Source organism: Talaromyces amestolkiae (assembly GCF_001896365.1).
Source record: "Talaromyces amestolkiae strain CIB chromosome Unknown scaffold19.1, whole genome shotgun sequence".
In the NCBI taxonomy this organism is placed as follows: Eukaryota; Fungi; Ascomycota; class Eurotiomycetes; order Eurotiales; family Trichocomaceae; genus Talaromyces; species Talaromyces amestolkiae.
In genome coordinates, this window is record NW_024468055.1 from 282,897 (window position 1) to 296,221 (window position 13,325).

The following is a 13,325-nucleotide window of genomic DNA, read 5'->3' on the forward strand; positions in this document are numbered from 1 at the left end:
GTATTAAACAATATCCATAAAGAAGACGTTACTCTGGCTAGCCCAGCATGGTAGAGAGGGAAAGTGCGATCAAGGGAAAAGACATTGTTTAATTATGAGGTTCAAGCAATAAATTATGAACAGGCATGAATGCCAGAACCTTTAATACAATGACGTTAAGAGTTGACCGAAACTCAACTGACTCGTAGCATTTTAAAGCTGGAATCCAATGATGGCCATAGCACCGAGGGCGACGGCCATACCGGACATCTCCAAGCGGCCAGCGGCACCGGTGAAGGCAGGAGTCACACCGGTTGTCGAACTGGATGGGCGAGGAACGATGCCTGTAGGAGCGACGGCAGGGGCGCTAGGAGCAGGGATGAGAGTAGAAGGAGCAGTGTTTCCGGGGCAGTAGGTGGTTGTGCTGGTTCCAACGACATAGACGGTGCTGGAAGCACCAGCGACAGGCGCAACGGCGACCGGGGAGGTAGTGGCAGCTCCTGGAACGACGGAGCTAGCAATGGTATGAGGGACAACAATAGCAGGGCCAGTGGCAGAGCCGCCAGATGGAGCAGGGCCGCTGATAGTGGAGTAAGAAGTGAAAGTAGAAGCGGCGCGGGTTGAAACAACTGCCGGGACAGTGGGGATGCTAGTGACAACCCCAGAGCCAGTGATAGTAGGGATGCCAGTGGTGGGAACAGTAGCAGTACCAACGACAGAGGTCGTTTTGCCAGTACCGGCGCCTCCGTTGTTTTGCTTGCAGTCAGCGTCTCCCAAGACAGCAAGGCAGAGGTTGATAGGAATATCAATGAGACCATCGCCAGCGGAAGCTTTTTGGTTGCAAGTAACTTCGCCGAGGACTGCAATGCAGATGTTGATGGGCACGCTGATCAAAGAGCTTTGGTCGCCTGAGGCGCTGGAAACCTGATTGCACTTGACGTCTCCGAGAGCTGCGATACAGGCGTTCAAAGGGACATCGATCAATCCGCCAGCAGCAGATGTAGACTGGTCGCAGGTGGCATCGCCAAGGATACCGGCACAGAGGCCTATAGGAATGCTGATGAGGCTCTCTTGAGCAACAACAGAGGCGGCAAGGGCAAGGCCGGAAAGGATGACGGAGTTCTTCATTGTGATTATTGAGTAAAGTATTAACTTTCGAGAATAAGAAGTGATAGTCGAATTAGATCGTATTTTCAAAGCAAAGAGCGGATGCTGGGTATCGCAAAAACGAGTGGTTGCTTAACGCCAACGAAAGATGAGTTTGGGGTCGAAAGAGTGACTGGAGTGAATGAGCTTGAGTGGTTGAGAAGAGAGAAAGTAGTCCGGACAGCGTGGGAATGAATGCTATTTTGTAGTTACTGGATCCTACTGACAATTCAAGAAAGTTAGACCTGGCCCTCGGCCCCTAGGAGGAGAAAGGAGAAAGATTGTCCATTCGGGCGTTAAGATTAGGGCTTGCCCGAGTCGGGCTCAAAGAGTCCAAAGCTTAGTCTATTTACTGAACTGGACTGGATTATGGATAAAACCGACTTCTAGTATGCATTCAGCCAAGTCGTACAGATCAATTACGGAGAATGTGCAAACATCCGGCCAATAGTAGTTGAGAAGTTAAGAGTAGCTTGATATCGACGATATAATAGAGAAAGGATAAACGCGTGTACCTGCATTGTCATGCACCCAAGACAGAGTCTAGGCTTGTCGATGTGGACATGCCACGCCCTCGCCAAGTGTGACTCCGACGATCTATATGGCATATGCACAATGTGCAAGTCGCCGTTACGACCGGACATAGCGGGCAAACGAGACGGATCACAAATTTCTATTAAGCCTCCGATGGCTACTATTGAAGGAAGTGCGACCCGAGGTCCGGTTTGATGGATTAACAGCCGAAATTAAAGGTCAGTTTGCATTTTGTTACTCCGAGAATGCTGTGGGATTGCATGAGGCAGGCAGGTTATCGTGTATCCTGGTCAATGGGATCTACATTTGGCACAAAGCTAAACACGAGCCAGCTCATCCTCCTGCATGATCCGCTCTTTTTCTTTTGCATTGTTGCCAGTCGGTTTTTGACTGGATTAGTGTCCCCAAATAGCCACGGAAAATAATACAAAGTTGAATGACTAGTCAATGTCCTTTTCCAGTTCAGCAGTCCATTTTCAAGCGGAGGCGTCGAACGAACCTCGGAACCTCGGAGCGTTGCAAAGCCCCTAATTGGGTGTTGCCGGATCGCTGACTCTGCACGACAATGAGAACAACTAACAAGTCGTGTTTACAGGAGCCACGACTCAGGACTTCCTAAAGCCGGAATCTTCAGTTATTGCTCTAGCTTTTACAATCAAACGATGCTCGCTTATTCCTACTGATTGCAGATGATCGGCGGGGTCAATAACAACAGTTTGCAAGGCGATGGGATGAGAACAAAACTGGGAAGCACCCCGGCTTGATTGAAAATGCGGCGGTGGGTTCAATGATTTCGACGCGAGCCTTAAAAGGTCTAACCATTAATGCTTTTGGTTGGTTCGTAGTTTCCTGGTTTCTTGGAGCTTGAACCGATGAAGAAAGGGGGAAACAATGCACGGGCCATGTGGAGAGACGCCATTCAGTAGCTCCGCACTATACAAAGACTATCCAATATTGAGTCGAGATCTACATGAGAAGTCTCCCGAATTTGGAAATGCTCGTTAATTTTTTAAGATGACGATAGACCGCAGCTCTTATCATGAAAAGATAGCTAGATTCGTAATCTTGGGACTTACCAACAATGCGAAAGTTCACAGATAGTGTAGGAGCTGTATTCCAGGGCTGTGGATATATAGATAAGCAGAAACCGCGTGTCCCTACGCATTGTCATCGATAAATCGAAAATTTTGTGCATTTTAGGGTGATACCTACATACGTGCAACCTTCACAGCGTCCCGAGACAAACCGCGATACAAATGTCGAGTGATCCGTATGAAGTACTATTTGCCACTGCGAAATACGAATCGGTAAGTTGCTTTGACATTGCAACACTGACTGGATAATAGACCGGACACTGAATATCTATTCTCGTCGTGTTTCTTACCCATAATCTGCCACTTCACGGAGCGCAAGAAAATAAGGCAAGGATCAGGGCTCTTGCGGAGTCTTCCTAATATCCGGATAACATCCGAAATAGCACTGCCTGTTTTAGCGGAAGGCTGACGAATATGCTGCACTCCGATTAAAAGTGTTGCACACGGAGTACGGAGTACATAGGGATATTAGTGAATACTTTGATTGATCTCTCTGTTATCTTAGTTCACACCCATTTGGGCGTGGATCTTCTTCACCTTCATCGTCAACCTTTTCTAGTTATTTTACTTTTTCGCTTAATCCGCATGAACTATGCTACCTAGACTCAACACAAGCACGAATTACAAACAACTCGATCACCGCTTCTATGCAAGGCCCCACTACACTGCTTGACTCGCTTGAAAATTCTAAATATTTACCTGAGAAATTGTAGTCAAGCACGAGTCACTGTTCCATTGATTGACATCGGACCGGTCGCTTTTGCAACTGAGCGATTATGGTGTAACCAGAAAGGCCTGTACCCMCCCCTGACTAGCTAATGAACGTGTAGACTTSGAGCCATATTCGCCCTTTACTCATACCTAAACACTCCATAAAAGGTATGCAGCGCTAGGACTTTAGGATACGACAACGTAACAAAGCTGGATGTCTCGGAAGTTAAATCCTTTCGGATTGTGCCGGATCAACTCTTCATCTAGTTTTTCCACTCCTCTTAGACTACGCATCCGGAAATGAGTACGAAAGTGCAAGTAGTAAATTATGTGGGAATTAACTCATTCTCTGTCTGAGCCCTGAGAGGAAGGACTAGTGAATCGTTTCGTTGCTTGACCCTTGATTCATTCCTTTTCCGAATAACAATTAAGTCGCGAAGGCATCTCAAAATCGAGACGGTGAAAAGAAAAGGTACCGTCCCCTTTCGGACCTGTCACACTTTGAACTACGGCTTTGAAATCAATAAATGAAGTTAATCATTGTGCACTTAGGTCATGCCTGTTGCATCCCACATAATATCTTACCGTTCGATAATCAATTTCTAGTCGTTGTGCATAATTTGTCTGGACCAGGTACAGACATGGAAGTTAGCCATCGGAAGGATGGATTATACCTCATGTCATCAGTAAGTACACTACAGTGAGGACTCGAGAATCAACGGTTTGAACGCCTGAGCGTGATATTCGTGTATTAAACTAACAAAGACTTCTAATACAGAAAAAATTAACGCACACAATGATTTCAAGAGACGCTCGAAATATCGTTAAGGAATGACTTGATGGTTTATATATCGGATGCGGCATGGTGTGTTTAATCGCACGTAACAAGAGAACTTCTCCCCCAACGAATCGACGAATCAAACACCACCACAGGAACCGAATGCAAAGATAATGAATCGACGATGAATATCATTTAGCAAAGGGTCAAAGTGATATCGGAGTTTGCTTGGCACACATTGACTTGGCTACCAGCAGGTGGTGTTCCACTGGGCCAGTCAACAGAGCCGCAAGAAGTATCCGAGGGAGTGATCGTGAGTGAGTTGCCAGAGAATGGATCTCCAAAGACATCAGAAAGGTCGTACCAGGTCTCGCCGTTGGTCAAGGAGTAGGCATAGTCGGTTTGAGGGGAGGCGTTGTAGAGGCCGTTCTCAACGGTGGTGATCTTGATGGCTACACCGCCCGTTGTGGGATCACTGTGCAGGGTTTCGGAGTAGTTGTCGCCTGGCTCAAGAGTGTATTGCTGGCTCACGACAGAGTCTACGGACCAGAGGTAGACGGGGAATGAGCATGTGTTGACGACGACAGCGTTGCCGACGGCGGAGGCCAGGGAAGAGAGGCCGCTAATGGCAGCGAAAATGGTGAACGAGGTACGCATTTTGTTTGAATTATAAGTTTCTTTGGTGAAAGGCTTCTTGAGAGGAGATTTTATGGGTCGGATTGAATTGAAATGACTCGGAGCGTTGTGCTGTTGTTGTCTGTCCAGAAGACCAGGGAGCTGGGAGGGACATTGGCCTCTTTTATATCCATCTTGCTACCAAAATGGTTTTTATAAGTGAAGATACATGAGCGCTAACAAATATGAGCACCCAGCAGATAATTGCCATAACACGAGGTTTGAGACATAGGGCCCAATGCCTAGCATAGCTGAACGTCTGAGCCTCGCAAATAGCTGAGAACAAGGACGCGTAGAACCGACTCATCCGAATAATACATGCCGATGGTTTGCCTGATTATTTTTGTGCAAGACATGGCAAACCAGATCGTAGATCAAGTGGTAAAAGCAAGATTTGATGGTCCACCGGCCTTTGCTGTTGAGGTACTAACCCCAAACTGGGTAAATGAGTCAGATCTAAGCTAATATTGCCAGTACCTACTTAGGCAGGTAAGACCTAAATCAAGATGCCCAAGAAAAAGGTTACCACCATCATTGATATCCGGTTTAATACGGTCGGAGAAAGCCAGGTCGTGAGTGGATATCTAGCAATAGGCATGAATCAAAGTCACTTATTTAGTCAATGTTGAATGAACCGATACGTTGTCTTTTTTTCGACACGTTGACCGCATCAAGCCTGGGTTTTAGGCAGCAAATCACATTTCAAGGCTATTTTTGTGCAGTCTACTATTGATAATAAGTATTTGTGCCGGATATTGGTCAACCAATCACCTCAAAAATAACCAGTCATCCCGCCAAGAGAAAGTGAGACAATAACATAGAAGTCTTAAATTCTTTGGGCAGGCCAATGAAATATCAGGAACTTTAACAACTCGAGAGACATTTTGGTGAGCTAAAAGGGATCTGCGATTCAAAATGTCCCAAACATTTTGATCTTGATATTGCGGGGTAAAAGTCGACTGATGATGTCCGGATATTGAAGATCTTTCTATATCGGGAGGTAGGGAGTGAGACAATTCAGTCCAAAAGTTGGCCTTAGTCATGACACGAGGTTCAGCTCAATTGTCTTTAGTTCAAAATGAATCACTAAGCAATGCTTTCTATACAAATCAGTTCGCAGTAGATTTTTGTCATATCGAACCTCGTCGGCCTCGTTTGAACAATCTCTTTGGTTGCGGACTGGTGATTTATGTGTATACGAAATTGGGAATATAAATGATCAAATTAAGCATACTTTCTTTATATAAGTTATGATTTTCAAAAAAAAAAAAAAAAGGAAAARAAAATCATACTGTACAGATTATGCAAAATGCCAACTGACCACAATAACCTCGTTAGTTTATTGATTAATCGACGATGTCCATTTAAACACTGCTTAAGCTACGGGAATGGCTGAGGTGGCGTGAGTTATTGGCATGTTTAAGACATCCGAGACATGCCTAAATCCGGTCCGGTGACCAATGGTACGCATATAGATTCAAGTGGAGGGCAAGTAGGTAGCCTACCTAGGTATCAATTCAAGGTAATTTAGCTACCGTTTGGTGCAAGAAGGCTAGGTTGATTGCTGAATGGTAGTACCGAAGAAATGGCTGCAACAATAACAGGTGGATTCTGTATCCGAAAAACACATATGTCTTGATTTTCAAATACAAATGATGCTGCTGTCAAATGATCATATTGGTTTTACACTCTCATGAATTCTGTGGTAGTAGGCTGGACTGCTTCCATGACCGTATCGCAATTAACACAAAAAATTCAACAAAAGTTTATGCCATCCCTAAGAACCTATCCTTGATAATATCGACTTCCTGGCCACTATAATAGGCCCATATACGGGCCATGTAAGTCGTGATAGACAGCCTATGCCACAGCCCATCCTTTCGTTCCATTAATCTGTGGAATTCTAAGCCCAGGTACTGCCAGTCGACCTTCGTTTCCCCCAAATCGTCGTGAAGCTCAAATACACACCTGGGGATCACTCGTTTCCAGTAATTGCTTGGCAGTTTCCACCGAGCAGCCAAGATAAGATTGCGATATTCCCTTCCGTCACAGTAGTCGAGAATCATCATGCCCAAATCAAGCGGTAGCTTAGAGAAAGCGCCAGGTGAGATGTGAAATCCCGCTTGGGTCCTAACACCATTGTATCCGTAGTTGGGGTCAAATGTGGAGGTTTGTTCCTGTTCATCCTGAGGGCACCTTTCGATTGCAGTTTGTATTGCTTCATAATACTGCGTAATAAACAGAGGATCATGTTGGATCATTTCCTTTGCGCCGGAGTCTTCCGGTGGCTCACCATAATTGCGGTAATCCTGCCTTTTGTTATGATGTTCTTGCAAGAGAGCAATCAACAGATTATGCAGATTTTCTGTTATTCCTCTGTCTTCATAGCATTTCATCAACAGGTGATAGCAGCTCTCATGCATTGGCCAACCGATTTTGGCGGGCCTTGGTTCATCATGGCGTAGAGCACATCTTGCGAACCACACAATTTTCGCTGGGGGATGGATGGCACCCCTGATAAGCCAGGCATCATCCTCCCCAATTGGAGCGCCTATATGATACCCCCCTTTCTTGCCGAATCCAGAATGGCGATAGGACACACCTGTAATGAAGGGTTCCGGACTGTCAGGTGTTTTAACGACTGGTTAAAAAGGATATTGTTGATTAGAAGGGAAAGACTATTCAGAAGGAAAGAATAGTAGTGATCATAGTCACGAAGCAAATTAGAAACTTTTGGAGGAGAGTGTACTTACTGGCTCTATATGTCGATCTCCAATCACATTTTTGCTCGGCAAGAAACTCATGCATTTGAGAAACACTCAACTTGATATAGCTTCTTTTTCCAGAAGCTGCATCGAATTCCTCAATCTGACTGAAGAAATTACGGACATTTGGGTCCGCTAAAATCAATTGACCACAGATCGCGCAGCATGGTTGCGCTGGATCGTTCCATTGACTATCTTCAAAGCCATAATAGTTACCAGGACCTCGGGGACGTAGCAGACGCTGGGGTCTTGTTTGGGATCCTGCCATCCCCGAAAAAATGAATCAAAATATCTGGAAGCTTCCTGAATGATTAGTTTGTGTTGAGGTTTCTAAGCAGGCCAGCATCTTTGCCTTCACTAGAAAGCCACTGGCTGATATAGCATATTTTGAATAGCTCTCTTCCTTCATTTTGATGTATCTTACCGCATAACAATGACATTCTTGTCGTCCTTTCTCTCGATAGGGTAGATTGAAAGACTCCTTTTTGCCCCCGTAAAAAGCATGATTAGTGCGTCTTTGTTCAGAGAGGTTATCGCCACATATTCCACGAAAAGAAGAAGAGGATTTCTTTTCAAACGGTATTGCACAGAGCAATACATTATCTAATTGGGCTGAAAGACGCTTCTATGCTGCATACTATATGAAACTGTGCCAGGATTGCACTAATCGATGAGTAAGAGGCAATTTACCACTTTCTATCATCCTATATCTGTACATAAGAATTCAGAAAAGGATTTCAAAGAAAATAGAAAAAGAGAACTGCTTCAAAGATCTAGCTTTCGTCTCTGTCAACATCTTCAGTGATCAATCACTCTGTTTTTTCGGTGCTGACTGGCGTATGATCCTCTAATGAGACAACAGCGACATCCTCAAATATATTCAACCGCGTAGAGCTGAATTTACGTGCGGAGACTTTCTGTTCAAACAAAATATCCAACTCGGCATATGTTCGTCCCTTGGGCTCAGGCAACCGGAAATAACTCCAAACCAAGCAAATAAAACATAGCCCAGCCCAGAAAAAGCCGGCCTTGCCCTTCCAGTTCCAATATGTAGGATTGATCATGTCCGGGGTAATAACGTTATTTATGGTGCCTTGGATGTTGTAGGCGATTCGAGCAAGGACAATTGTCTTCGTGCGTAGTCGGCTCGATGGAATCTCGGCCACAATCGAATAGCATACTGAGCCGATCGTGATATCGTAGAAGAGTGTGAAAACCAGAAGTAGACTGCCTGTAGCATAATTTGCAGCGGTACTGTGTGCTAAACTCGAAAAGCCAACTGCCATAAGCACGAGGAACAGCATACTCAAGCCGCCAATGTAGATAGTACGACGACCAACATAAGTCATTACCCACCAGGAAATAAAAACACCGAAAATAGCAACAGAATAAAGCGCAATAGAAAAATCAAAAGAAATTGTTGTTGAAAGACCTGCTTGTTCAAAGAAGTAGGCCGAGTAGCCCATGAGTGAAGCCCCGGATGCTGCCTGAATAACCCATGCGATACATGCAATCTCCGTCCTTCGAAGATTGATACCTCTAAAACAATCCAGATAAGACGTACCGGCGACAAGCTCCTTTTCAATTTCGTCGCTATGCCTTAACATTGCGATGGTATTGTCAAGCTCGGAGTCGGACGGGGCAGAGGTGAGTCTTCTCAACGATTTTCTTGCCTCCTCGTAGCGTTCCTTGCGGACAAGCCACCAGGGAGACTCCGGCGCAAATGCAATGCCAACAATCAAAGGGACAGGCCATATCCATTGCAAAGCAAAAGGAATTCTATATGACCATTCGTCCTTGCGCGATAGCAGAGCACGTAGAACTCCGGTCGCGAGCAATTGACCAACACCCCACATCATATTGACATAGGTCGTAAGGTATCCTCGGAGAGCAACCGGGCAGACCTCAGCTGCGTACGAAGTCGTTAAAGTTTGAAAGACACCCCAGGGTATTCCCATGAGAATCTCGGCAACAAGCAGTGTTTGTATGTTTTGAGCGAAGAAAGAGATAAAGATGAAACCGCAGAGTATGACTAATGTTCCAATCATAGTTCGCTTCATGCCGAACATCTCTGCAAGCAATCCATTAATGAACAATCCAATAATTTCACCAACTCGTGCACCGTTCGAAAGACCAGACTGCCAGGGTGCTTTGACCTGATAACTTGTTCCGTTTTTGACCGGTTCACCAAACTTCTCCTGAAAAGAGGGATATGCGAAGAACGCGGTGACTAGGACAATGTCGTATCCTTCCATGATGATTGCGGTTGAGAAGAGTATCGACCATGCAACGGCTTTTGGGTATCGGCTGATTGCGTCTCGTATAGACATATTGTGCTCGGCTTCGGTGGCCAGCTTGGCTTCGCTGCTGAGTATCGCTACCTTTGGATTTGATCTAGCGAGCTTATTGACAACACTATTATCAAGGTCAATATGATCGCCATGATGCTCAAGAGTGTCGTTTGCCATTGTTGATACAGGACCTCGCTTTCTCTAATTAGCCGTGAGATAGAATGTCGCTTCAGATACCTACTAAGATGATAGTGAAGTGTAGGGAGAAAATTCGACATATATCTTGTCGTAAACACTCTCCGGCTAAACCGCTTTCTCATTTCCCTACGAGTCAGTCATTTTTTAAGATCTATACGAGTGACGATTTTAGCTTTTGCCTCATGCAGTAAATTTCGGTATGATCCGGCAGATTTTCATGAGTGAAGTTTGTATCAGAAGCTCTCTTGGATGCGGAGAAGTTGTTCCTAGCTAGATCGCCATATATTTAAACTATGGTGAAATTTCTAGCGAATAGCTGATCGAGTAGCAATGTCTAGATGGAAATTGGTATGGTTACTTCTATGGTGGGGTACGCATGTTTTTTTTGGAGGGAGTACGCAGTACGGGTCCGCTAAAAACACACCAAAAACCTTTCTTGATTGGACGGGCATGTCTCTTTGCTAGCTACAAGATTAGGGCAAGATAGTGCGTAGCTATAATTCACGGGCATAATCTGTGATATTTCCACAAGATCATCTGCCCCGCGATACTAACGTTGATCACCAACCAGATATTTCCTAATTCCTCCTCTAGGCCGTCGCATTCAATTAGCTATTCACGCTAAGAATCTCGCCATATTCTAGAGCTATGGCGATTTAGCTAGAGATATTCTTTCCGCATTCGAAAGCTCACCATGCTCGACGATAAGGATTGTCGAGCATGCTTGAACCATGACTCGCCTCGCTAGCTCAGTTATCGGCCACCAGATAGCTTGCTTAAATCACTTGATTTTTTCAATATTCTGTGGAATGATTGCTTGAATCCCGGTTATCTTTAGAACATAATCACAGAAATGAAAGGGTATTGTTTCTGGGCCATAGTGGCCTCTATTGCCCCGGGAATAATTGGCCTTGAACACACGAGTCAAAAACTATTAAATGGTGCCAGTCAATGTACTCGTCCCAATGTGGTTTTTATCTTGACCGACGATCAGGATACACATCTGAACTCGCTTGAATATATGCCGCGTGTGAGGAGGCATCTCATAGAGCAAGGGACTCATTTCCGGAAACATTATTGTACGACAGCTGTATGCTGTCCATCACGAGTCACGCTGTGGACAGGTAAAGCAGCTCATAATACAAATATAACAGATGTCAATCCACCTTACGGTATGTTGCGTGTTATGAGGTCTCTTCGGAGAGCCACGAAATTAATGTCTTCATCACAGGAGGATATCCCAGGTTCGTGGAAGAAGGCTTCAACGATAACTACCTACCAGTATGGTTACAGCAAGCGGGTTATAACACTTACTATACCGGGAAACTGTTTAATGTTCACACCGTAACCAACTATGACTCTCCAGAACCCGCGGGCTTCACCAACTCGGTACGATATATCTTTTTGAGTGCTGTGTCTTTCCCATCGGAGTCGAGCGGGGCCACTGATGCTTTGACCAGGACTTCCTTCTCGATCCTTTCACTTACAATTACCTGAACAGCACCTTCCAACTCAAGGGCAAAGAACCAAGAAGTTATGAGGGCGGATATTCGACAGATATCATGTCTCAAAAAGCCCAGAGCCTACTCCGAGATGCAGTCATAGCCGAGAAGCCTTTCTTCCTTACTATCGCGCCTATAGCACCACATGGTAACATTAACATGAATGGTAGCGCATTGGATGACAATCCGGTTTTTGAACACACGGCACCGGTGTCAGCTAAGCGACACGAACATCTGTTTCAAGGTGTGAAAGTTCCGCGGACGCAAAATTTCAATCCTGACACAGTATGTCTCCTTACACAGAAAACCAACCCAGTCAGGAGATGACCAGAATCTCATTACGTAGAAATAGCACTAATAAATCTCAACAGCCCTCCGGAGCCAACTGGCTTCTAGAGCTACCCCAGCAAAGCCCAGAAAATGTGGAATACAATGACCACTACCATCGACAACGACTCCGGTCACTTCAAGCCGTGGACGAATTAGTGGATGATCTTTTTGCGGAACTTGAAGAATATGGTATTCTTGATAATACATATGTCTTTTATAGTAGTGATAATGGTTTTCATATTGGCCAACATAGGCTACAGCCTGGAAAATCATGCGGATATGAGGAGGATATAAATATACCGCTCATTGTTCGTGGTCCGGGAGTTGCAGCCAATTATACCACGGAGATCGTAACCACACACACCGATCTGGCACCAACGTTTTTCAAACTTTTGGGAATACCTTTAAGAGATGATTTCGATGGCAGGGCTTTCCCTGTTACGCCGGATGCTATCGAGTCGACGTTGTCAACACGTGAACATGTGGCGGTGGAGTACTGGGGATATGCCGGTGGCGAGGGTATTTATGATCGTAAGTTTCTTCAAATCTCCGAAGTTTAGATTTTACCTTGACATTTCTCTCCCAGGCACATTGCACGAAAACAACACCTACAAAGCAATCCGCATCGCGGGACCCACTTACAACCTCTACTACTCCGTCTGGTGTAACAACGAGCATGAGCTTTATGACATGACCAAAGACCCCGGACAAATGAACAACCTCCTCTCACCAACCGCCGAGCCAGCTTTCTTGGTGGCTGGCTATCCCTTGGAAAAGGTGGCTAGTCGCTTGGATTCTTTGCTATTTGTCCTCAAATCCTGCAAAGGAAGAGTATGTCGTGAACCGTGGAAGAATTTGCATCCAGACGGCAATGTTTCCAACCTCGAGGAAGCATTATCATCCAAGTTTGACGACTTTTATGAAGTCCAGCAGAATCGAGTGAAGTTTGACTATTGCTGGAACGGTTATGTACCGGAAGCAGAAGGCCCTATGTGGGAGAAACATGGATTCTTTCTCAGAGACGGACTTCCATGGCATACATGGGTTTGATTATAACGATAATCGTCCATAAAAGCAACTCAAAAGAATGTGTGAAGCAATTTTATTGCTAAGAATAGACACTCAATAGTTTCCAAATTAAAATCTTACTCTATCTTAGCTTATTAAAGCTATCGACCAGGATCACAGCATCAATTACATGTCCCACAAAGAATTTCGATGTCGTCTGGTGGAATGGAATATACATTTTTTGAAACGCCAAGAACTTACCTGACTGGGCAGGGGTTCCTGCGTGACTTTTGAATTCAATCTGAGGTCATTGT

At 45.0% G+C, this 13,325-nt stretch overlaps 4 protein-coding genes across 4 annotated transcripts; 1 reads left to right on the forward strand and 3 right to left on the reverse strand.

The window, feature by feature from the left end:
* Positions 1 to 192: 192 nt before the first annotated feature.
* Positions 193 to 1,107, reverse strand: BHQ10_008421 (uncharacterized protein; the record flags this gene model as incomplete). The annotated part of the gene is made up of 1 exon (XM_040881225.1): positions 193 to 1,107. The coding sequence occupies one exon, from the start codon at positions 1,105 to 1,107 to the stop codon at positions 193 to 195; it is 915 nt and encodes a 304-aa protein (XP_040736923.1).
* Positions 1,108 to 4,437: 3,330 nt separating this feature from the next.
* Positions 4,438 to 4,899, reverse strand: BHQ10_008422 (uncharacterized protein; the record flags this gene model as incomplete). The annotated part of the gene is made up of 1 exon (XM_040881226.1): positions 4,438 to 4,899. One exon carries the CDS (start codon positions 4,897 to 4,899, stop codon positions 4,438 to 4,440), a length of 462 nt encoding a protein of 153 aa, XP_040736924.1.
* A 3,592-nt stretch (positions 4,900 to 8,491) lies between these two features.
* Positions 8,492 to 10,150, reverse strand: BHQ10_008423 (uncharacterized protein; the record flags this gene model as incomplete). Its single annotated transcript, XM_040881227.1, has 1 exon — positions 8,492 to 10,150. The coding sequence occupies one exon, from the start codon at positions 10,148 to 10,150 to the stop codon at positions 8,492 to 8,494; it is 1,659 nt and encodes a 552-aa protein (XP_040736925.1).
* A 1,237-nt stretch (positions 10,151 to 11,387) lies between these two features.
* BHQ10_008424 (uncharacterized protein) lies at positions 11,388 to 13,053 on the forward strand (the record flags this gene model as incomplete). The annotated part of the gene is made up of 5 exons (XM_040881228.1): positions 11,388 to 11,415; positions 11,538 to 11,560; positions 11,632 to 11,958; positions 12,045 to 12,534; positions 12,590 to 13,053. The coding sequence occupies 5 exons, from the start codon at positions 11,388 to 11,390 to the stop codon at positions 13,051 to 13,053; spliced, it is 1,332 nt and encodes a 443-aa protein (XP_040736926.1).
* Between the last annotated feature and the right edge of the window lie 272 nt (positions 13,054 to 13,325).